General features: G+C 39.7%; 3 protein-coding genes across 5 annotated transcripts in view; 2 read left to right on the plus strand and 1 right to left on the minus strand.

Moving 5' to 3' along the window:
- tcf7l1b (transcription factor 7 like 1b) overlaps nucleotides 1-8,078 on the plus strand; it is a 33,647-nt gene extending 25,569 nt beyond the window's left edge. Inside the window, exons 5-13 of one of the 3 annotated variants that reach the window (XM_024276183.2) lie at nucleotides 1,704-1,842; nucleotides 3,452-3,554; nucleotides 4,028-4,111; nucleotides 5,757-5,900; nucleotides 6,027-6,189; nucleotides 6,277-6,384; nucleotides 6,530-6,581; nucleotides 6,805-6,833; nucleotides 7,138-7,266. In XM_024276183.2, the coding sequence (XP_024131951.1) occupies nucleotides 1,704-1,842; nucleotides 3,452-3,554; nucleotides 4,028-4,111; nucleotides 5,757-5,900; nucleotides 6,027-6,189; nucleotides 6,277-6,384; nucleotides 6,530-6,581; nucleotides 6,805-6,827 (816 nt within the window). In that variant the 3' untranslated portion in view covers nucleotides 6,828-6,833; nucleotides 7,138-7,266. Of the gene's footprint in view, nucleotides 1-1,703; nucleotides 1,843-3,451; nucleotides 3,555-4,027; nucleotides 4,112-5,756; nucleotides 5,901-6,026; nucleotides 6,190-6,276; nucleotides 6,385-6,529; nucleotides 6,582-6,804; nucleotides 6,834-7,137 lie in introns of all 3 variants that reach the window. The other 2 variants (XM_024276181.2, XM_024276182.2) reach the window with 2 other exon arrangements.
- Nucleotides 8,079-10,657: 2,579 nt separating this feature from the next.
- On the plus strand, nucleotides 10,658-14,063 carry tgoln2 (trans-golgi network protein 2). Its single transcript, XM_024275113.2, has 4 exons — nucleotides 10,658-10,860; nucleotides 12,391-12,803; nucleotides 13,150-13,233; nucleotides 13,311-14,063. The coding sequence occupies exons 1-4, from the start codon at nucleotides 10,806-10,808 to the stop codon at nucleotides 13,314-13,316; spliced, it is 558 nt and encodes a 185-aa protein (XP_024130881.1). The 5' UTR covers nucleotides 10,658-10,805; the 3' UTR covers nucleotides 13,317-14,063.
- Nucleotides 13,431-15,954, minus strand: LOC112148208 (dual specificity protein phosphatase 18). Its single transcript, XM_024275114.2, has one exon. The coding sequence runs from the start codon at nucleotides 15,220-15,222 to the stop codon at nucleotides 14,680-14,682; it is 543 nt and encodes a 180-aa protein (XP_024130882.1). The 5' UTR covers nucleotides 15,223-15,954; the 3' UTR covers nucleotides 13,431-14,679.
- Nucleotides 15,955-24,991: the final 9,037 nt, after the last annotated feature.

Here is a 24,991-nt window from a genome sequence, read left to right on the forward strand (position 1 = left end):
TAAGAGGTTTTTTTTTTTTTTTTTTTTTGCTTTCAGCGTCTCCTCTCAAACTTCCTTCAGACTACTCCTCACTTGAATGTTTTTACACGAGATCTTCGCACCAATGCAAACACGTAGGCGACAAGCACATCTATGTAAGGAGCATGATTTCTATCTGTCAGCGTAGATACCATCTGGTATCCGCTCCATCACGTAGATGTTTATATTTAAAGCAAGGCTCATGTTCCGTGTGGCTTTCTGATTACACTTTGCTTGTGGATCGTGAAACCAGACATGCAGTGCTGTCTTGGGCTAAAAGGAATATCACCTCTGCACTTCTAGTAAAGCCAAACAAGGTATCAATGCATCAGGGTTCAGATCAACTAAAGAGCTTTTTTAATCACAAGTGTCTTTTTATTTTCTAAGACTGCTGCACAAATAAACAACCTGGAGTTTAAACTGGTGCCTTCAAACTTTTGTTGAAAGCACAGGCTTCATGTATTCCAGGATGTGAATTATTGATGGCCATACTTTCCAATTCTCACTGAAATGCTTCCCAAATTGTGTTGGCACCCCGGTCTACAGGTCTCCCAACAGCCCTCACACTGTTGGGAAAACTCGGGCATATTGTGGCTGAAGCAGAGCAACAAAGCACATTTCAAATACACGCGACATGTGGAACCTGGAATTTTAAACCCTAAAGTCAACACCGTTTTTTTGCTATCCGTTTCTATCAAAGCCTCTTCTGTGATTTTTTTGAAAAACTGCCTCCGTCTCCTCTGCATATTTTTTTTTTTTGCTTTCACAGTCTGCACAGAGTTTGCAGGAATGTCCCAAGCAAAGGGGGTCTGAAAATAGCCATGTTTTACAGCTTTCATAGCTCCTTTGGTTAAAAGTAAAAGAAAAATGACAATTAGGTTGCAAAAAATGGCAAGAAAAGGGGAGTGGGGGGAAAAAAAGAAAAAAGCAGCAAGATTTGGAACAATCATCAGCATCGGGAAGCAAAAGAGTGTACAGAAGGCTCAATGCTAACTTTGTTCCCCCAGCAGACTGTGCAGGATAGACACAGAGGTTGAGAAGGGGGTGGGGAAGGATATTGAAGAAAGGTTAGCTTGGAGGAACAAGACTCCTTTCTCCCCTCCCACCCCTTGACCCTCCCATGTGACAAGTTGAGCCAACAAGTGCTCTATTCAGCCAGGCAGCCAGGGGAAATGACTGCTCGGCTGAGCGCTGCCTAATGAAAGTAGAGAAGCTGGTTATTATTATTTTCTTCATCATCTGCTGTATCTTAGCCCTAATGCTGGTCAGAGCTCAGCAGGATTCGGAAAGTGAAAGGAAATGTGATCTCGAAGCAGTTGTTTTAAATCATTTTTCAGTTTTAGTAGTGGCGATCAGAGTATGAGTTTGGACTTTTTTTTTCTTGTGGAGTAACAAACTGTTCCCTCCTCCTAAGTAAATGGCCGCAGTGATTCGGGCAAGAGTGCAAGGCTTTCAAGTGCTCCTTGGTGCTGGTCCAGATTGCATCACAGGGCCGGTCACATGCATAAACTGTGATGTGTACCATGCAGGTCATGATGGTTTATTTACTCCACGCATTCCTCTTGTTTGTTACAGCTGCATGCACAGCAGTGTGGCCACGTACAAACATGTACAAGAAAATGCATTGAAATGTCCCTGCTTTGACACTTGTTGCTCACCTACGGCCTTCTTTGTCTCCATTCTAGTCCAATAAAGTCCCCGTGGTACAGCATGCCCACCATATGCACCCGCTGACGCCTCTCATCACCTACAGCAGCAATGACCACTTTTCCCCCGGCACGCCGCCATCACACCTCTCGCCAGAGATCCTCGACCCAAAGACAGGTAACATTGATGTATTCCTTGGTAACACCTGTGATATTTCACATCAGGGGTCCCCAAACTATGGCCCATGGGCCAGATCCGGCCCTCCGCCACATTTGGCCCCAACCCCCAAACTCTTTCAGAGACGCATGTAAATATGCCAGCTCAGTGGCCTTGTGGTAGTGACCACCCTGAGATTGGAAGGTTGAGGGTTCAAATCCCGGCCGAGTCATACAAAAGACTCTAAAAATGGGACCCAGTGCCTCCCTGCTTGACACTCAGCACTAAGGAGCTGGACTGGAGGGTTAACCACCAAATGGTTCCCAAGTGCGGCTGTGTCTGCAGCTCACCGCTCCCTGAGGGGATGGGTCAAATGCGGAGAACAAATTTCACACACTTAGGTGGGTGACAAATAGTGGAAGTGGAAGAACGTGACTTTTTATTCCACCCCTCTGCAGTCTGGACTATGATGGGAGAGGATAGACTATTTATTGGTTTAATTCTTGGAGATTTTCCGAGTTCTTCCAAGATTTTTAATTTGGCTGTGTGGCTTTCTGAAAAGACATAAATGTTTATGGTTAGGCTGTGATTGTTACACTTTTTCTGTTAGCCTACAAAAAGGCCCCACATCAGTAAACACTTATATGGCCCTCGCAAGAAAAAGTTTGGGGACCCTTGTTTTACATGAAACATACAGATAATCTTTGGATCAATGGAGAAAATGGGTTGACAATGCAAAAAAAATACAATTTTCAGTTCCACCTTTGTGATTGGACCTACACATTCTCATCCCCAAGTCGTCACATATTGACGCATGGTTAAGGACCCCCACTTTTTGGCATTTTGGATGTCCCCAACTCATCGTTTTTTGATGTGCTTGCTGTTTCAATTAAATTAAATTAAATTAAATTTTATTTATACAGCCCAATATCACAAAACAGTTGCCTCATTGAGATTCATACTGGTAATTGTACATAAGCAGGTCGGTCATAAAATAATAACAGGAGCACAGACGGTCCACCAGGGATCTGAAATCTCTCCAACTCCCCGGGAGGGAAGTTGGAGAGAGGAACAACATGTGAATTGCACTGCACCAAACAGAAGCACAGATAACTAGATAAAATAAATAATTCAAGGATCCGGTCACATTTTAGGACGCGGTACCAGACAAGGACCAAACCTCGGGTACCCTAACGTGGTACCCTAACCCTAACTGCGCCCAGTACCGATTCACGTCCGATACCAGGTTAAGGTTAGGGTTAGTGTACCGGTTCGGTCCACGTTCCAATACTGGATCAGAACCAGTTTGCATCCCGGTGGTTGGAACATCCAGTACGTCAAAGAATGACATGTTTGGGACACCCAAAACATCAGTTTTGGACGCAGATGGGAATGAGAACCTGTTGGATTTAACCCTTTCATGCTGTATGACGCTACAACGTACCACTTCACCTAACCTACTGTCACCTTGAACAAAAAATACTCTAAGAACATTTTTTCATATAAATGTAAATAAATTCAGACATCAAATGGTTCAAATCATGTTTCCTTTGCTTAAGTTTAAAAAAATATCCTGGGACGACTTGAATGTATCAACCCTTCTCTCTCTGTTTTCCTGTGAAATCTGCAGGTATCCCTCGGACGCCTCACCCATCAGAGCTTTCTCCGTACTACCCCCTGTCTCCTGGTGCCGTCGGTTCCATTGCACACCCTTTGAGCTGGTTCATGCCACAGTAAGTTGGCTGCATTACAAAGCCTCAGCCCACTTGTGTTCTCAGAATTTGTAATATTCTTTTAATTATGTTTTGTTTGCTTTTGCGGCCTGAGCGCTCAGTGTAAAAGCAAGTACACTAAAGTTAAGGCGGAGGCATTAGCCTGCTTTAGAGAAGAATGCAGTATGAAAAAAATGCCATAGGAAAAAAAATAATAATAATACACATTTGGGATGTATTTCTTGCAGGCTCAAATTTTTATATATTCGGGCTCACCAAATTCCAACTCTTCAGTTTACCAGGAGGATTTTCTAAACATTTATAGCTTTTTTTTTTTTTTTTAAGAGATCGGATAATCAATTGCTATGATGGAGTTCCACAAACAAGGGATTTGAGTTGATGAGTGCAGGATTAGTGCTGGTGGGTTAGCCGTCAGCTGTGTTTGATCCACCACACCGGAGCTTTGGCTCACTCCGTCTACCTCTGTCTTGCAGGCAGGGCCAGCCCATGTACTCCATCCCTCCAGGGGGATTCCGTCACCCCTATCCAGCATTGGCGATGAATGCATCCATGTCCAGGTGAGTGGATCGTGTTCAGAAACAACCCCCTCCCCTCCCCGCCCGCCTCCACCCGCCATCCCAAAGGGAGGCAACTAATATGAGCTGCTTCTATGACATGCTGTAATCACATTTCCCCTGTTTTTCCTTGCCAGACTGTAACGAAATAAAAGGCTGGCGTGCAGTCTTGAGCCTCTATTGTTCATAAATGGTTTGAATTCGTGTTTTGGAAGAAAGCTGATACCTCGCAGCCATAAGCATTTGGGATTTAACCTCCAACTAAATAAGTTGGTCTTGAACGTTGCCAGATCAGGAGCGGGCCTGAGCTTCGGGACTACAAAGAGAAGTGAAGCCTAAGTCTGAGAGACAGCTTCAGCTTTTTAAACATGTTATTGGCATTCAGCAGCCCTCTGCCGCCTTCTCTCCAAGAGCTAAACTTCTGTGGTCAAGCCGTCTTCTGAGCCACACACACACACACACACATCGAGGAGATGAAAGGGATAAGAATCGATTAAGACAAATCAAAGCTTAGCTGAACCCACACGTCCCATCGGACTAAACTCTCTGACCCTCTGTCAAAATTGGAAAGATTTGTAACAAGCCTTCCGGTGTTAGTACGACATGAAATATTCAGAAGGGTCTCTGTGATCAATAGCTTGTGTAGCTCCAGCCTAAATATTAACTCATAACAATTGCAGTGTGTCTCTTGGAAGTTTATATTCCATACCTTTTAAGCTAAAATTTCTAGATGGGGAATTACAATACTTTTATTTCTTGCATTAATTGTGAAATTTCTACCATTAAGTTTTTCACTAAGTATTAAGCAAGATGTTTACATAGATGGAGCTTAAAGGTTTACACTTTAGGGAATTATGTGGTTTCTCCTTGTTTACAAAGTATAAATTATTAAATATATCAAACGAAAATTAAACATGAGATGAGAATTTGCTCTTTAATAGCTTTTTTTTCTTATTAGTCTTAAGTATTTACACCCTTTTTTTTGGTCAGATGTTTTCCTAAGCTGGAGAAAAAACTCTTCTTATGAAGTCAAAACAAGCATTAATGAATATTTTTTAACTTTTTTTTTTTTTTTAAAACTTGACCTCATACCATGACTTAATGGATTGCTTGGTGGAACATATATTACACTGAGCATTCTGTGTCACAGCGGTCCAACATACTCAAACACTTAAAAGTTCATTAACCTGAGCTTGAGTGCGTGTGATACAGCTTCATTTTCTCCTTTCCCCGTCACAAAGCGTCTTTGTGTTAATAATTGGGAATTGAGAAAGACACTTTGTAAAGCGGCTCTGTGTGGACGGCTGTCAGAAAGCTTTTTCGTGGTCTGGAACGGGGTAAGAAGACAGGTTTCAGGTATCACCGCCGCTGCTGTCACCATGGTAACACCACACTTCACTTTTCTCCAGCCGTTGGTGAATAAAGGGGCTTTTGAAAAGTCTTTATTTGAACAAAAAAAAAGCGAGCATGGTACACATTGTGTGAGTGAATTTAGTCTAGACGCAGGCAGTAGGAACAGCGAGTTTCACCCGGAGGGAAAGGCAGGGTGCTGATGAGCCAAATGAGCCCAAACTTTTCCTGTCAAGTCCACAGAGGAGCGCTTTGAAAGCCCGACTAACAAACTTTCGCCTGGTTTTCGCCCTCGCAGCTTAGTGTCCAGCCGCTTCTCGCCTCACATGGTGACGCCTCCTCCGCACAGTCTCCACCAAACCGGCATTCCCCACCCTGCCATCGTCTCGCCGGCCATCAAGCAGGAGCCCAGCGGAGACAACATCAGCCCCTCCATGCATGCGTAAGAACATTAAAAAAAAAAGTTTTAAATCGGCTACCGTTCGTGCTATTTCCCCTTCTTTGCCAAAACCTCACTTCTCTATCATTCACACATCACTGACAGTACATCTTTACTGTTTTGGGTTAGCAGGAAGTCCCCGGTTCCTGCCAAGAAGGAGGAGGACAAGAAGCCACATATCAAAAAGCCCCTGAACGCTTTCATGTTGTATATGAAGGAGATGAGAGCCAAAGTGGTGGCAGAGTGCACTCTGAAAGAGAGTGCCGCAATCAACCAGATCCTTGGGAGACGGGTACGAAGCACAAAACCCAGACAACCTACCAACTTCACAGCTACTGCACGCTCACGTCCCCAACCGTTCTCTCTTTTCCTCCAATAGTGGCATTCTCTGTCAAGAGAGGAGCAAGCCAAATACTATGAGCTGGCCAGGAAAGAGCGGCAACTCCACTCCCAACTCTATCCTGGATGGTCAGCGAGAGATAACTACGTAAGAACGCTCTGAACAAGTGTAGAAATGTTTATTGGTTAATTATAGTATCTGTACTTTTGATGCCCTGAACTGAAGTTGTTGAGTTGGTTTACTTCCGCTTTGAGAAACTGTTTTTTTAACCAGCATTGTTTTATCTGCGCAGGGAAAGCGGAAAAAGAGGAAGAGAGAGAATAAACCAGACTCAAAACCAGAGGGTAAGAGGCCTTTTTTTTTTTCTTCCTGACTGCATAAAAATGTTGTTTTTTTCCCCCTCTCAACCGAAGTGAGAAAAACAAGAGATTTATTAGCCTCACACAGGTCTGGTGAAAGCTGAAAAGGAGACTTTATTCAGTTACTTTTGTGCACTTTTGACAATTAATTGTGTCCTTCACGAGCACTTACCCATGTTTCTCTGTGCTTTTATGCTTTGACAAGCAGCTTATGAGGTTCAATGCCAGTAATGGCAGGTATGTCTGTGGCTGTGAAAACAAACAACCGCTGTAAATTGCCCAAAAGCTGAAGAGCCTCCCGCTCGTCATTACGATGTACATTTCGTGTCACGTGCCTTTGAAAAACACATCCTGCATACCATTTGAATACGCTGTGGCATCTTCTCTCACTCTCTTTGTCGTGACGTGTTTACGAGTTGATATAAAAATGTCTCGTTTGAAACCTTTTCCCATTCCTGATCACTCTGAAATCATTCACTCCTGCTGGTGGTGAGGCGGCAGCGGATTTATAATCCAGGTTATCCTTTGCTTCCTTTTCTAGACTTCTCAATAAGGAGTAAGAAGCAGTGTGTGCAGTACCTGCCCTCAGAGAAGATGTGCGACAGCCCGGCGTCCTCTCACGGAAGCATGCTGGACTCGCCGGCCACGCCCTCTGCTGCCTTGGCCTCCCCCGCCGCGCCCGCCGCCACTCATTCGGAGCAGGCCCAGCCCCTATCGCTCACCACCAAGCCGGAGGGACGCATGCACCACCACTTCTCTCTACCTGGGAAGGCCTCTGGATCCTCCTCCTCTTCCTCCTCCTCCTCTACCTCCTCCCAGACCGCCATCTCTGTCCCCTCTGGCACTTCAGGTAGCCAGTCGTCCACACCCATCCTCACCCGGCCGATCCCCTTCACCTCCCTGCACCCCTCCATGCTTTCCCCACCTTCCCCGTTCCATCAGGCAGCCGTGCACTCCCATCATTCCCTGTTCCAGTCACAGCCCCTCTCTTTGGTCACCAAGCCCACCGAGTGAATCCACACGAGCAATTCTCTCTCATTTATTGTGCTGTATATTGCTTTTTGTTTTTTCTTTCAAATAGGTATTAGAACAGCTTTTTTTCTAAGTAACGAAAAGGAAGAAATATTATTGGTCAATATTTGACCGCCTCCTTTTCTACGCCTCTCAATGAAAATGTATTTTTTGTAAAGTTTTAAGGCAGAACTGGGTTCTTTTTGATGCATTTATCCAATGAACCTCTTGTATAAAAGAACTGTTGTACATAAAGTTTCTTTTATAAAAACAAAAAGAAAAAAAAGAACGTCAGTACAAGAAAAAGAAACAAAAAGACATTTTCCTTTTTAGCCAAAACCTAATTAAGGTTAGTATGAAGTTTTTAAGTCCTAGTTCTGGCCAATAATTCCAATCCCCTTGGAAATCCACCAGTGTGTGCCCCTTCGTTGACATGTTAAATAAACATTTGAAATTGTTTCTTAAAGCAAATGTCTCTCTGTCTTTCTTTTTTCCATTTTAATGAGGAATTCTTTAAAAAAAGTGTGCAGTTTTTAAAATATGTTGATGTTCTTGGATTAGAACTGAAGGAGCTGAATCATTTTATTACATATTAAAACATACACACCTGTTTTGTTTCCCTGTTGCATTTCGACTTCATAACACCCTTGCTGATGGTGGCAAGGCAGTTTAATGTTTAATAAAGCAGAAATTAGGTTAACCTCGCTGCAAAACGAGCGCCGAAGCCAACGATGTCTCAATCCCAAAATAAATGCAAATAAAAAAATTATAGACATCTGCTCCATCATGGAGTACTACATCCCATAATAATGACAAAAAAAAGCAGGTCATCCCCATCCCAGCGCAGCAAACCCTGCTCAGGTTCGATGTTCCTTTTGCACTTTTACTGCATCTTTATTCACCGTTTGGCACACCGCTCGTGCTTTAATTAACTCAGAAGTAATGGGATGGAGCCCCTGGGACCTCATTAGGGATTTCAATTACAGAAAAATACACAAGGAAGGTTACAGTTTTTGGTGGCTTTGGAGTCGACGAGTGATGCCAGGGATGGACCAATTAATGGGAGAGCGGAGGGGGACCGGACTGGAAGAGCTCACGCATCATCCGATCCGGAATCTTTTCATCCAACAGGAGTTAATTAGATTTAGCATTGATTTTAAAAACACTGTCATGCATATCAGCCATTTTTAAACCCATTAATTTGGTTTATTCCACTATCTTGACGTTGTCAGGGAAATGTGAGTTGGTAAAGTCAGCATTTATCATCTATTAAGTGTGTGACAAAATCACCCAGGCTGGGGTCAGACTCAATCCTAATCACACACCCTTTAAAATCCAGTAATCTCATGGAAGGAGGACATGCCTCTAACCTTCCCAAAATATAGGCAGCAAACTGTCAAGTGTGCCTTGCTCTTTTTTAAGCAATCATTGGCCATAATAAGCCTGCGCTTGTTTGCCGTTCTGTCTTACATCATTCCAGGCAGTAGCCACAAGGTCTCTGGTGCCACAGCTGCCTACTTTTGAGTCACTTCTCCAGCCTGTCAGAGAAATTACAGGTAATGAGTTGTCAAAAACAGCCGGCAAATCTGTCTTTCCGAGGCCGTGCAGCCAATAAAATATTTAATTCTGTGAAATCTTTATCTTTCATTGAGCGCTTCTCTTCGATTTTTTTCTTTTCTCCACTTTATGATCAGTACATTAAAATAAATAGCCTCCAGAAACTTAAGTGTTAGGACCATTCACATGATCCTGTGAAAATACACTACAGAGCTGTTTATCTACCTGGATACAGCACCACTCACCATCTGCCATGGAAGCACGGGGTCAGATTTAATGCATGATAATTTTTGCTCATTAAATTCTTCCAATCTCTTGCCAAGGTTCTTTTTCTGGGCCTTCCTTTGATCTCAGATTTATTCCAGGTTAACCATTTGATTTGATAATATTGCTCCCTCGCTTTCTAAGGCAGCGGCGGATATGCCTGCATCGCCACACATCAATAAAGACGGGTTTGTGTCTTTCTGTTGAGATCGTTGCTTGCACGGACGTCATCAGAGATCACACATCTGCCGTTGACCGCACGACCTATTCCCACTAATAGCAGGATGCTGAGCTCACCTCACCTGTGGTTTCCTGAGGAGATATTAATTGATTGATTCTGTAGCATTCACTCGGCTTAGCAAGCCTCAGCTGGTGCCTTTGTGGAGACAGGTATGGCTGGCTGTGAGCTAGAGGACCTCCCTAATGTTTTATTCATAAAAGGTGTGAGTCTAAAGAGGGAAATGCTAATGTTTGTTAAAAGCGAGATTTCAACTTGGAACTTTTTAAATGTCAAACAGCACGTCACAATAAAACACATTCATTATAATAACCTACAGATGTCCCACACACTATTACGATAATAAACAAGTCAAATTATCATTATTTAATTAAAAAAAAGCTTTCAATTATCCTAAATTTAGCTGATTATTTGAAGGAAAAAGGGTTCATTAGCAAATAAAAAAACATTTTGTTTTCTCTTCAATTACCTTTAAAATTGTTTTTAAAAAAAGGATATTTTAAACATAATATTATTTGTTGTTGGACATGCAAGAATTATTTAGTGTGTTATGGTAAACACTTTAATAGTTCACGTTTGTCTGTTTTTTTAAATTGGAGTTTTACTGCCATCTGCTGCAAAGACCAAACACTGACAAATACTTCACATATGGTAATCATTTAGTCGCCTCTTAATTTCAGGGAGGAAACAATGATAAATAAAATGAAACTATGTGAAATAAAAATAAAATCAAACAAGAAGCTTAAAAACAGAAAACATTTAAGAACATAAACAAATAAAGGTTAATCATTTGCTGTTTAGTTAGAATATTGTCTTTTTTTTTAATTAAGACTTTATCAAGACTGGGTGTCTGGTAGCTGCAGTTTTTCAGAATAAAGGACAAAAAAATCAACGCAACTAAAACAGTTTTTGCTGGTTTGTGTCATTTGTAGTTCAAGCGTTTGGCCTATAGGTGGCAGTAAAGTTTAGTTCCATGTCTGCGACTGCGCAGAGGAAGAGCAGTTTGTACACGGAAGCAGAACTGTCAAAGCTCCAACCTGGCAACCTGTTAGTTTTGTCTGGAGCTGACAGGAGGATACACGGATTAAATCCGACACGTTTCCTTTCATTCCTGTAGCTGTTTGGATCCAGAATACACAATGAAGACCGTATTGTTTATATGTTCGGCCATTCTCTGCTGCTTTGTGGTTGTAGGTAAGTGAGGGCACCTGTACATATTTAACCTCATTAGCCTTTTCCTGATTTCATGTTTATCATTCGATACATGTCTCCATCACAGCTAGCTAAATCCACGCATTGTGTTAACGCCGGTTCTCGGTGTTACGTCGAATTAAAAAGTTACATCAACACGCAGTTACAAAAACTCACAGTAATATGTGTTTCTTCGGTTTTTGTTTGTTAGAAATGACACAAATAACTAAAATAACTGGTCAATAAGGCGTTCTTACATTTTATTTTCTTAAATTACGTTTTTACTTAAACAGAATGTACAACCTATGGCTAAAAAGTCACAAATACACATGGAAATGTGCTTAAATTATCAAATAAGATAACAATAATTTATGTTTATTACTGTAATGTGTAGTCTGACTGATTTATTGTTGTTTTTCAAACGTTTCTTTCTTTTTTTGGTCTCAGTTCATCAACAAATATGAACATTTCCCAGTATTTTTTGCTGGAAGGAACCTCCTTTTCTGGAGAAAGCAGGATCTTTGTCTTAGATAATCCATCCTTGATAGGCAGGGCCGTGTCATCACTGAAAGACAAACAACTTCAGGCTAGCAGAACTCTCCCGGTCACATATTTAAAGGAAGTGTAACCAATTATGGGCAGACATTTTCAGAGACATCTCAAATGGAAATCTGAAAGCTTTTCATAAGCGTATTATGGAACCAAATATGTATTGGGTGATACAGCACAAGAAATACTTTTTTGCCTGCAGCAACTTTTCAAGTTGAAAAACTAGTGGGGATAAACTATTCAAACTTGTTATACTACATGTTAAAAATAATTTGTATAGACTATGTAATTTTCTTTCTTTCTGTGTAGAGTTTATAAAGCTGGAACAGATCCACATTAGTTTAAAATATAAACTTTTTCATGTTGAATCTTTATCTTTAAGGTGATTTAAAAAAAAAAGATAATAAAATAATAATAAAAAACTTCCATAACACCAGTTTATGAAAAAAAGCTATTTTAAGACTTAATATGTTTAAGTTGGTTCTATACATATATATACTGTACCGGTATATAAAAAAATCAAACTGTTGTGTTTTGTGTTGTATTTATTTTTTTACTTGTAAGACTGACTGGACAACTTATAAATAGATTGCATAATAAAAAAGTCCTAGTGGAAATGTGTAATGTCCTAATCTTGGATTAAGGATTCGGATTGACTAGCGAGCTGAATAACATCCACGTCGAGCCACGTTAGCTCTACTTTACGACATCGTTTAGATAAATTAGGAATATTTGCAGTAATATTCGCAACATAAATGTTAGCCCTGTTTTTTTTAATCCACTTTGCAAATCAGAACTGAAGAAATGAATGTAAATACTTGATTAAATGGAAGGAAAATGTAGAGAGAGTAATAAAAATAACATATTTATGTTACTAAAAGTGTCCACATTAAAGAGATTGGTTGCATGTCGTCTACATTTATAACCTGGGTGGAAATTTGTTCTGTTTATTTAAGTAATCATTTGTCATGCTTATGTACACAGGAACAACTGATACAATTGAAACCACTAGAACTGCGGCAATAACTCCAGCTGCATCTTCACCAAACCAAACAGCAACCAATAAAACAGTGGAGGAGGCGTCTCCAGTGGCAAAAAAACAAAGTGTAATCCAAACTACAGAAGCGCCAAAGAGTGAGAGAAAAACTACTACAGTGGTGACAAAGCTGACGACAGAGAACGATGAGTATGAAAACAAAGACGATGCAACTGTGGAAACCATGGAAAACGAAGACGTCACTGCAAATAATGAGGACAAGGGGGGAAAAAAAGCACCGACTGAAGAAAACGAGGACAATAGGATTCAGGAACCAGAAAGCAGCCATTTCTTTGCATACCTCGTTTCTGCTGGGGTGTTGGTTGCAGTGCTGTACGTCAGTTATCACAACAAGCGCAAGGTATTGTTACATGTTTTTGATTTTGGTATTTGTAACTAGTTTAGGCAGAAAAAAAAGATGATTTTGGTAGTTAGGGTAACTTTCCTTCATTCAGAGTCTTACTTTAGGAAGTGTCTGGAAGACTTTTTCTTTTATTTGTATTAAAGTTAGCTTCTGTTTGACATGAAGCAAAAAAAAAAAAAGAGTTAACTTGTGACCAAAATCTGACCATATCTGCTGTACCATGTAGTGAAAAAATGGAATTTCTGTTAGTTTGTGCAAATTATTCAATGTTTGGTCTGTTTTTTTAAAGTTATAATCTTTATCAAGATCATACAATTAACTTTCCCCCTCTGCTCACTGCCAGATAATCGCTTGTCTTTTGGAAGGAAAGAGATCCAGATCGACACGTCGAAACAAAACTGGAGAATACCAGAAACTGGAACAAGAGGTAAGCTTCAAACAAACTAATCAAACTTTGTATTTTTTAATGTTATTTTTTTGTCATGATTATGTGTTTCCTTCCAGCCCTAATCTCAAGGCGTGGAGGAGTACGTACCAATTCTTTGGACGAAAGGGAGAACTGGTTTCAGACACTCACTCGGGTGTACGGGACATTTAGTCCACCTTGGGTTCTATGGACTTTTATTTTTTTTTTTTACCTGTCAATATTTGTTGCATGACTATGCAGATGACATTTTTGCCTTACAGAAAAAAAGCTGAAATGAAATCTAGGTGAAGGAAGAATGCAGTTTTTGCACTTGCCTCGGGATGAAAGTGTGGGTTGACTCAGGATATTTCTGTTACTCATCATAACTGTTTGTTGAAGAAATAAAAGGATTGTGAAGGGAATATAAAGAAGCCATCTTAGAATGCTGGATGTGTGTATAAATGCCAATTGGTATATCCATACTGAACATCATGTGTAATGTGTCATTTTTTGTGCTGTCTGTGAACCTCAAATCAAATTTTGGATGAATAATCTCAATTTTGACAATTTGTGGGTTCCATTCTTAGGAAAAATTAGCTGAAAGCTGCAAGTTGAAAAACTGTTTGTCTTTTCTTTTGTTTTTTAAATGTCGGGTTTGACTGCCTCATTGTGCTGGAAATACTTTATTAGTTACAAATAATTCTTTTGGGATGACCACTAATACAAAAAAGCAAGCTTCCATTATTTGTAGCTTTGTGTGTTTTTAAATGACAGACTTTTGCCAAATAGTCATTTTACTGTGATTTGCATAGCTCTCATAGTGCCTGTTTTGCAACTATTTATTTTCCAGATGGTGGTGGACAAGGAAGTTTCTTTTTTTGTGAGAGATGACTAAAAGCTCAAACACTACTTGGCAGTAATAACTTGTTAAAGGGTTTACTGTGAAATCCTTAAACATGTAGCATTTTCTATATTTGTATGAACACCTTTCTCAAAACCAGAAGTGGGCAATACCAGAGACAAAGTTGTTTGTTCATCAAAGCTGTTTTTCTGCAAATTAGACCAAAAACTGACTAGCTGGGTGTTTCCTTTTTCTTAAAAAGAAATAAACGCTTTTATATATTGTTTTGACTGATGGTATTTTTCTAATGTTATGTCTTCTGCCTTTCAGATTGATATAGACCTAAATAAATCCAATGATAGACAGTAACAGCTATGGTTTTCAAATGATGATACTAATTTACAAAGGACTTGCATTAAACAAATGGGGAGGGACTAAAGTGTGTGGAAAATACAACAGCTAAAAAAAAGCTTGGAAAGAAATTTGATTTTATTCTTTACTTTTAAATAATAAAAACATGACATAATGTAGATTTTTTAAAAGCATTTTCCTCATGCTGCATAAGTCAAGAGGGTAAAATGTTGCAGCATGAGAAATTTCTTTGCAGAAAAAGACTAAAAGTGTTATTATAGAGGTGTGATGTTCCTGGCCTCCTCTCCATAAATGTCCGGTATCTCTCCGATGGGAGAGGGAACCATTCGCACCGAGCTGCACCCTCTCAGTTCGGTCTCATACTGGATAAGCTGCCTCCAGAACCCGTGGTTCGGCCGAATAATGGGTCGACAGCTCTTCAGCCACGCGTGAGCCTCCAGCAGGCTGGCGCCTCGGTGTCTCATCAGAAAAGCGATGCACAAAGCGGCCGAGCGGCTCACGCCCGCGTTACAGTGCACCAGCGTGCGTCCATCGTTTTCAGCCGCGACTTGAACTTTGTCCGCGACCCAGTCGAAGTGATCTCCGAGAGGGGACTGCGGGGAATCGGACACAGGGATGTGGATGTACTCCTCCACCCCAGGAGGACAGCTGCTCCTGGATTCGCTGACGTTGATGATGCAGGTGATCTTGTTGACTCTCAGCTGAGATAAATCGTTAGCAGATTTGCTGTTACTCAGGTACAGATGATCAGTGACTCGGCACAGTCCCGAAAGACCCACAGGCCGTGAACGATTCATCAAAAGAACGAAAACGACAAGGTGATGTAAAAGTTTATATTTTAAAAAGTTTCGGATGTCTCCACAGCATCACTATTACCGATGCAGTTTGCCATTCTGTCATCTACTTCCGGTTTTAACGACAAATAGTAACGAGCTCTACGGCGCAGTACCGCCACCGTGTGGTAGGAGGTTATACGGCACACAGACAAATTGAGGACATTTTTTGTCTTTCGGTTTTTCTTTTTTTCTTTATTTAATTATGTTTTAATAATTCTACATTTTTTTTATAATTCTACATTTATTTATTTAGAAAATGTATACAACAAGCCTTTTTAACCAAAGGGTTGATTAGAACAAACATAGTAATCTAAAATAAACCACCATCCTAACTTTTAAAACTAGTAAAACTAGATTTGTATTTCTCCCTGATAAACAAATTTATTCAGTGTATGTAAATATCAACCTCTAGCTATGCTAGTTGTATAATTTTGTATTTCCTACAGTGGCATTTATTCTCATGTAAAAAAAATGTAACCATTTTCTTTTACATCATCATTAAAGCTCTAGAAATAGAAAGTAGGTTTGTTTCTTTTCCCTCTCACATCATTCGATGCGCATCTTTGTGTGATGATTTGACACATTACAATTATTTTAGCCATATAGATACAATTTATATATTTATTATTCATTTGGCATTTAAAACAGTAAATAAAAATGTCATATAGCAGATCAACTTCTTTTTGTTTTGTTTTGAAAATGTAAAATATCTATCTCTGGCTTCAAACATTCAAACCTGGTATTTTGTGTCTTTTATACTGTTTTGCTCTTTGTGGTTTATTAACTGTGTCATACAAATGTATGCAGGTATTGTCTGAATAGGTGTGGAGATGGGAAAGGTTAGGCTATCAAATGTTTGGTACACACAACACCTGTTTCTCATTGTGGATCACTTTCAGTTAATTGTAATTGACCCCTGTTGGTAGAAGAAAGCTTGTGATTGGACGTCTTTGCATCAGACAGTAGAGTAGACACCAGGAAGAGAAACTGACAGAGTTAACCAGAAATCCATTATGGACTTCCCAGTAAATTTTATACAATTTCATCAACATAATCTTATCCATACTTCATTGATTTTTCAAGGCACGTGTTATTCTTTACATCCCTACTATAAAACTTTTCAATTCCATGACACTGACTGAAACAAAAGTTAATCAATTGTTACTTTTTTATACATGTCACATTAATTTATCATAGAAGAGTTGAGCAGTTTCCCCCTAAGAATTTTTTCTATTTTTTGATAAAATTGTTACATTATTTCGTTTACCCAATAAATAAAAGTCAAATAACTAATAATTATGCTGTTAAGTTGACCAGCAGTCCAAAGTGAAATCTGATAATATATAATATTATTAAAAAGATAAAAATGTGAACTCAGAATCTGCAGGCCAGGTCCCAGCACATCCCCGCATGTGTCTCCTCCATCAGGGGGGCTGCGTTGCATCAGCTGCCTGCGACTGCGGGCACTTCTCGGTTGTCTTGGAAACCGGAATGGGGATAAAGGAGGAGCACTGAAGAGAGCGTAAACCTGTAGAAGCAGCTGGAAACCGAGACCGCTGGTTCAATCCGGTCTTCTCTCCGTCAAAGAAGCCTCTGTTCCAGCTCTTTGTCCTGACGCTTCCGCCTCCACTCGCTCTCCCCGGAGGGAGCAGCCGTCCTCCACCCCCCACCCCTCACACATACACACACACACATCTGCTTGACTCACAGCGGCAGCCATGTAAAGCGGACTGGGCCGTGGATCCTCCGACTCTTGTGTGAGGAGGGCGAGGAGCCCAGCTGTTGTCCTCACGCCACCATCAGCTTTTCCAGACAACGAGGAGGAACCAGGATGAGCAAGGCAGGCGGTGAAGCAGCAAGGAAGGTGCAGAACCTGAAGACAAAGGGTAAGAAAAGCAAAGGGGATCACTCTGTTCCTTAGTTGCATTCACAGGCTTCCTCCTCTCAGTTTGGAGGAAAGGGCCTGCAGCATCCAGGGGTAATTTACAGAGCTGCTATTTCTGATGCTGCATGCAAAAAAAAAATCTGTCAAATTCCTTCAAACCAGTGTTATGCTCTGCTTTTTCAGTTGTTTTTTTTTGTCATGAATAGAAAATAACCCCCTATTAGCTGTTCATTCATGTGTGGGTTTTGTCTTAGGCATCCCGGTGGTCCCACCTGATCAGCTGACACCAGAGCAGCGAGGATTGTGGGAGGATCCGTCAGGACGGACAGGTCATGTGGACAGGAATGATTATTTTTCTTAAAGATTAGGAGATGTTCTGATCAATTACATCTTATAAATACATGTTTCATCTGTTCCTTTTTGCCTAAAAAGTGTAAATAATCCAAAGAAAAGCATCTGGATCCTCTCCGGATGGTTGTGAAGGACGGGCAGTGTGCTTTCCACCTTTTCTGCTGCTGTTTGTTGTTTCTCTAGTTACACCGGTGAATACCACACATCGAGGTTACCTGGACCACACTGCAGCCATGATGGCATCTGTCTGTGCTCCACTGCTTCTGCTGCCCTACACAAACGGTAGTTGAATTTAATATACATTCCTTCGAAACCACATTTCTTGATCCTGTTTTCAGATGTCAGAGGTCAATAGGAGCCCATCTCATTGGTTAGAATTAACACTCACTTTAGGATATTTCTTATTTAACAGTTTTGGCCCCACAAACTATCTGGGATGTTAATTTTTTTGTATTTGGGACAAATGGTATCACCCACAAACACAGAGAAGCACTTGTAGCAAAAAAAGTGTGCAGTTGCACATGACAAACCCTCAAACACAAAAGGGACAAAGTTACACACACACCATGAATTCAATTGAACTTATTTCACGGGGAGCTGCATGACAGAACGGCCTTTATGTTCTGTGAAACAGTTATCACACTCCAAAGTAATAACAGCGTCAGCATCCAGACAGAACGCGGTTTAATGAAACCAAACTAAAACTGATTCCTCCTGTCAGCAGTTCAGTTTGATGAGTCAGAATCACCTAAGTAATACAACAACAATTCATCTAGAATTATGAAGGATTAATCCGGCTAACATACACGAGTGTTTTCAGCAGAAGTTGTCCAAAAAGTGAAAAAGATTTCACAGAAGAATCTAAATTCACTGTTTTCTCTTGCAGACACTGATGCTCCTCCTTCTGTGGCTTCCTATGCAGAAATGTAATTTCTCAATATTTACTCAGCAAGAAAAAACTTCTGATGCTTTCTTTCATCGGACAGAAGAAGTAACATTATTCATTTGTTGGGAAAATATTTGTTTTTTTGTTACTGTTTCTTAATCCGTTGACTCGTTTTATCCTTAAATATTTTCTACTTTTCCTTTAAAATCCATCAACTCTTTCTTTTTGTGACCCTAAAAAGCCTCATTTGCACTTCTCGTGGATCAGAGTTGGACAGAAGCGGTTTTTATTTTAGGATAAGAGAACTTTTTATGTGAAGCCTCTTATGTTTTGGTGTGATATCTGCTAACTCTACGGCACCGTTCACACTCGGGTGTCGTGTGCGGCGTGCATGCGAGGTTTGCTTCGTGCATGCTCTCCGTCCGTGTGTGCATTTTGGATCGTGTGCATGTGGGTCACGTCAGCCTGATAACAGGCCTGAAGCTGCAGCTGTTTTAGAGGGACAGAGAGGACGCGATTTACCAATGATTCTTAGCATTTGTAACCACTGAAGCAACCGTTATCCTTGCTATTCTGGTCGCAAGGATGTCATTGGAAATCAGTGGTGTGGGCTTCTCCAAATGACGCCCGCTGGCACCAATTACAGACTCCTGATGCCAGCAGCTCCATCGTTTAACACTCAAGCAAATTACAGCAAATGCTAATAATTATGTGTAAACAGCCTTTTATCCAGGCCTGGATTTGTACTAACAGTATTTGACTAATATACTAATCTCTGCTAACAGATGAAGGATTACTAACCTGTATGCTGACAGCTTGTACTTCTAACCCACTAACCAACCCTCTGCTTTATCCCCTCAATCAGCCAATGCTCTTTTCATGTGATTAGAAACAAAAAAAGTATATTTTTTTTGCATGTTTGGAGGAGTTTCAAGGCCTTTGGGAGACGGCCATTTTTACCAGCAGAGACAGCTTCTGGAATCAGGCAGGACTGACCGCACTCCCCAGAGCAAACACTCAAAAATCCACCATAAGCGCCTCGTGCCAGCATGTTTTGGGCTCTGTGTGGTCACCCTGTACTGATGAGCGGCTGTCTCTTTAACAGAGAAGTCCCTCTCTGCTAACCATTGATACTAACAGGCGTGAGGCTGGACCTCATCACCTATTCCTCATACTAACGCCCTGCTGTTGTTTAATCCAACACAGCATGCCGTGTGGGAGCAGGGCTGCTCAATAAATGAGCAGGGCGTCATGCAAACCCTGTTCTCGTGTCAGTACCGTGTGCTTGTTAGCAGAGTAGAATGATGGAGGATTTGTTTTTGTTCCTAATCAATTCAACAGTGACTAACCTGAGAGGCTTATGTTTGCAAACTAACAAACTAACCTACTAATGAACTAATAAACTAACAGACGAGAACTACTAATTATGTGCTTAATGAGAGCGAACGCACCAAAAGGGAGGAAACACATCGGAATGTTTAAAGTGTGTTTGGACAATGTGTGTGCCCAGAAATACAGATTATGTTCTTATGAACAATAGAAAATACGTGAAATCCACTGATACTGTTAAAGCCTATGGGGAAAAAACACAAATAAACAGAATATGTTGTTTTTTTTAGGGCTTTATTTTATTTAGTATCTGCTTTAACAGAGATGTAAAGAATGTTTTTGTTGTATCGTTCATTTTTGAACTACTATATGTAAGCAGGAAGTCATTTTGTCAATATCAACTTATGCTTTTAACAAGCATTCAGAAAATTCTCTGTTTGTATCTATAGGGTATCACCATGAACCATAATCCTGTCATGACTGACTCCAAATTAACTTTTAAACTCATTGGTAAAACAAAAAAAAAAAATGTAACCCAAACTTTAACACTGGTTTTTACTTCAGTCATTTTTGTCCTTCTAACTGCTATTATAATGACCTCATTTTAAATTGACTGACTTTATGGCATTTTGGCACATTACATCCAGGAAAATGTTGTCATTATTTTTTGCACTCTGTGTTTATGTTGATGCCCAAGTGACAAAAAAAGATTGAATAAACTCACATATATTTGTTCAGTAAATAAGGCTTCAACACAAAATCTTTCTCAATTTAAATTGCCATTTTTGTTTCCAAATGGCATATGTAAAAAAATATAATCTTGAAGTTTTAATTTAAATAAATGAATAAACAAAAAACAATCAAAAAAATGTAATGCATGTCTATAGAATTTATTGCAGAGGATATATAGTGTTTAATGATCTGAAAAAAAATAAATAAAAACGTGTCCAGGCAGTAATTACCTCAGTATTACAGCAGGGGGCAGCAGCTCTCCAGATTTTTCTTTTATTTTATTGCCAGTTCAGCTTTTGACTCTTTGTGCTTGAAATAATTTGGCTTTTTTTTCTCCAAATCATTAGTTCCCTAATTGTTTTAGTGATGTGTGTCTTAAAAAATAAAATGTGCTAAAACTTAAAATATGTCATTTTTGTTTCAAAATCCAGCAGTTGATGCACATTTTGCTTTTTAGTTTTATGCCAGAGATGTGGAATGAGTGTTTGTGCAAAGTCATTTCTGTTTGAGTCAAATCTGCAAACATTGTATTAGTATGAACAGAAACGGCTGGCGTGACCAAATAATTATTGTATTTAATCAGCTCTTAGATTATTCTTGTCACGTTGAGTGTTGTTTAAAATACAGGCTATTGTGTTTGACACAAGTAGACAAACATGTGTTGCATGCCCCCCTATTTTTTTTCAAGTCTGTCTGTGTCAGAAAAATGGGGCTCAACTCTGCCACCCCACTTGAGCACGATGTGATCCAGATGATGGGGGGTTTTAAAAGGTAGGGGTAGCGGGGGCCCAGGTCTTCACGGGTCAGCTGTAATTCACCACAGGGCTTAGAAACTAGAATCTTAACCAACTTCTACCAGAACGGCTCCACTTAACGTCTTAAATATCACACAAAGTACAGTTCAAAGGCAGGTATGTTGGTATGATAAACATTATTTGGCTTAATGATGCCCTCTGGAGTGCGGTTTGGTGTGTAAACACGGGTGCTCCGGTTTGAAGGGACATGGACACCAGAGACATCTACATCCCCGGGAGCGAGGCGCTGTAAAAACATTGTGGGTTGGGAGCCGCTAATACCGCAATTATCCCTCAAGTTTTGGAATCTCTCATGGCTTTAGTAATACTTCCATTTGCACCTTTGAACAAAATAAGTATTGCTCCAGTCAAGCGCTTGTGTGCGTGATCTGGACACAACTGGCTGTAACCAGAGCTCCCGTCACTGGGAGGAGGCCAGCAGAAATAGCAGCTTTAGCTGAAAGGTCCTGTGGAAGTAGAAGAAGTTTTTAATTTATTTTTGTAATCAGAAGTGCTCGGTCTGACAAAATCTAAAATAGAAAAATGCCTGAAAGACAGTTCAAGGGCTAAGAAGAGACTGCTTTTCGTGTGAGCGCGTGTTTGAGCGTGTCTCAGCTTGTATCAGTCAAAAAAAGACAGGCTTTTGTAATGTAGGTGCCTCCTATTTTTAGGGTGAGCATCTTATTTTGGCTTGCTTTTAAAACCCTGATTGTATAAGCTCTATGCATCATCTGTACATGCACAAACAAACCAGGCTTTTCTTGTTTTCATTTTAGTTGCATATTTATTCATACAGCATAACCCAGCTGAAGTAGAGGGAGGTCAACAATGTGTGGAGTGGGGGAGAGCGGGAATGGTGGATGGAAGTGGTAAAGTTTGGGTCATGGGTCTTGTAAGCGCATAACAGAGACGGGTTGAGTGAAAGGAAATGATTTACAGACTCTCAAAACACTTGAAAAAGAGAAAAAAAAATCTTAGAACTGAGCATTTATTGTCGTTTGCAAAAGAAATAATAAAAACAAATATAAGTACGTGGGGTTGTTTTTCTGTAACATCAAGTTTAGCCTATTTTATTCTGACTGCAGATTTGTATGTGATCAATTTTCCTTGCCTCTTTTTCTATTTTCCTGTGTAAATGTAATTTCTCATTTATCCACTCAACAGATGAATCTCCATTAAACAATTTTAAAATTTGCCTCTTCCTGTTTGTCATCTCCTAAACACTTTAAAATTATTTCACTACATATATAGTGCTCTATGTAGTGTGTTTGCCATTTTATAGTGGTATTCTAAAATCTAGTGCCCTATAAATTTCCCAGAAGGCTCTGCAATAAATCAATGTGCATGAATGCTCACTAATTTGGTGAATATAGACCACAATGCATTGTGTTTGAACATTTTTGTGAAAAAAAAAACAATTTAATAATTTTTCAAAATAAATTATATATTTTTTTGTCATCAGAACACAGTCAAATAATAAATAGGTTTTGTAAAATGTTGGGATTTTACTTCTTAGAATTGGTGACATCAAATTTGTCGTTTTAAATAAAAATATAGTGAGCATGACGCCTGAATTGCTTTTAAAATCCAGGGGACTAGATGATCCCACACTAAATAGTTTTCTACTAGTTTGGGAGTAGGGAGGGAATTCAGTTCCAAAAGTGAGTACCCTTGAAATTTCCCAGAAGTCTTTGTGATAAACCAATTCAATACTTACTAGATTGGCACATATAGACCACAATGCATTGGATTTGAACGAATTTTCACGTAAAAATATGTATAAATCCTCCTTGTTTGTTTTATCTTCAAAACCTAGTAGATTCATAATCTTTGTAGAATCTTCATATGAGTTAGACTTTTACTTTTGAAAATAAATTGGTAACGTCATGTTTGCCTTTAAACAAAAACCAAAAAATAGTAGTGAGGATGGAGACTGATAGTATTTCCCTATATGTTATTTTTTAGGAGTCTGTAAGTAGGGAGGCAATGTGGACATTTGTCTTTTTAATAATGTGAAAATGGTGATATTAAGTCAGAGGCCTGCTACCTCCTCAATATCTTTCTTTCCCCGCCTGCATTAGCCAACATTCACAGAGCAGATAAGAGGGAAGTCAGACAGAGCCAATCTGTCCTGCAGGCCGGTGAGTGATGGACAGTAATTAAAAGTTAGCTAATAACCTCTTCACACCTGACATTTCAACAGGGAGGTCCTGGACACCATTATCTACATATAGATTAAACAGCATAATTGGCAGAGAGATAGGGTTAGGAGGATCGCAAAAGGAAAGGAGGAAAAAAAAAAAAAAAAAAGGCCAGGCCATTGCCAAACCATTAAGCCGAATATCTGAGTGACACTCTGATTTTGCATCTCCTGCTAATGCGACAGGAATTAAGCTGAACTAAAGTGCTAAATGAATGAAGCCCATCTCGGTGTGGTTACTGCCGGGGCAAACATTGGCCATGGAAAATAGCTTTAATTTCATAATAATTGCTAGATGGACGTGACTTGTTACAGACACAATGTAAGAGGGGGGAATGGAGGGAGAGGAGAGGAGGATTCTAGGAACTCCTCTGAGGAATAATGCTGATAGTTGGTGCTCCAATACAACCAGTTACACAAAGATATTTTTAAAAATATATATTTTGTGAATTTGTGAAAAACCGAGTAAGCTGCACATGAAATATGAACACCTTCAGTGAAAAACAAAAACATCCCTGTTGAAGTTTTTTTTTTTTTTTCTGGGTTTCAGCGCCCCTCATCAAAGAATTTCCATTGCAGTACTGAAGTCAGACTTTACTTTTCCAAGTTGTTCAGTAAACTCTGTTTATTTAGTGTCAAGAGTTAGCTTTACCTCTTTCCCACATGTTTAAGCTAAATGCAACAATATTAGCATAAGGAGGGCATATTAGCACAAGTGCTGCCAGCATGCTAGCATAGCTCCAAACGTGAGAGATGGAGGCTGTTAGTTGATTGGCGGGCAGGAAAGAAAATGTACGGAAACTTGCTAGGAACGTGTTTATTTTGTTTTCAAGAAGTGCTAGCATCAGACAGTTTGGTCAAAATGCTTCTAGCTGCAGGGAAATAAGCTCCAGTATCAGCTAGCTGTACTGCTAGCTATGAAATGCTTAGACTGAAACTGTGGTTTTCATCTCATCCTGCTGTGCTCAACAAAAATTAATCAAAATGTTTAAGTGCAAAAGGTGAGTAACTATTGTTTTTATCCATGTCTAAAGCAAAAATAGTAGTCTACTCGTATTAGACGTACATAAATACAAGTAGAAAACCCATATTTTCACACATTTTGTTGCTTAATTTATGAATCCGCCTCAAAACATTGAATGTATTTCATATGTTACTGTATACTGCAGTCAATGTATGAGATTGAGTCATCATAATGACATAATTACTGTCATTTAATTACTTTAGTCAGTAACGTAGGAATGTAACGAATTAGAGTTCAAATTTCTGTAATAAATTTCAATTATCAGACTACAGAAACCCTTTTTACTTAGGTTTTGTATGGTCTGACATTTTCTCTTGGTTAAATGAAATGAAATGGAGAATAATTATAAAAAAAAAAAAAAAAAAAAAGCGAGTTACTGGCACAAATGTTAAAAATTAAGTCAAATGAAAGACATGAGGATCTTGTTTGTGGTAAGCAGTTTTTCCCTTGAGATTTTGTATATGAGTACAAAAAGATTAAAGTAATGAGTGGTTACTTACTTTTTCAAGGTGGTAATGAATAAAAAGTA

This window comes from Oryzias melastigma, linkage group LG9, assembly GCF_002922805.2.
Source record: "Oryzias melastigma strain HK-1 linkage group LG9, ASM292280v2, whole genome shotgun sequence".
NCBI lineage: Eukaryota > Metazoa > Chordata > Actinopteri > Beloniformes > Adrianichthyidae > Oryzias > Oryzias melastigma.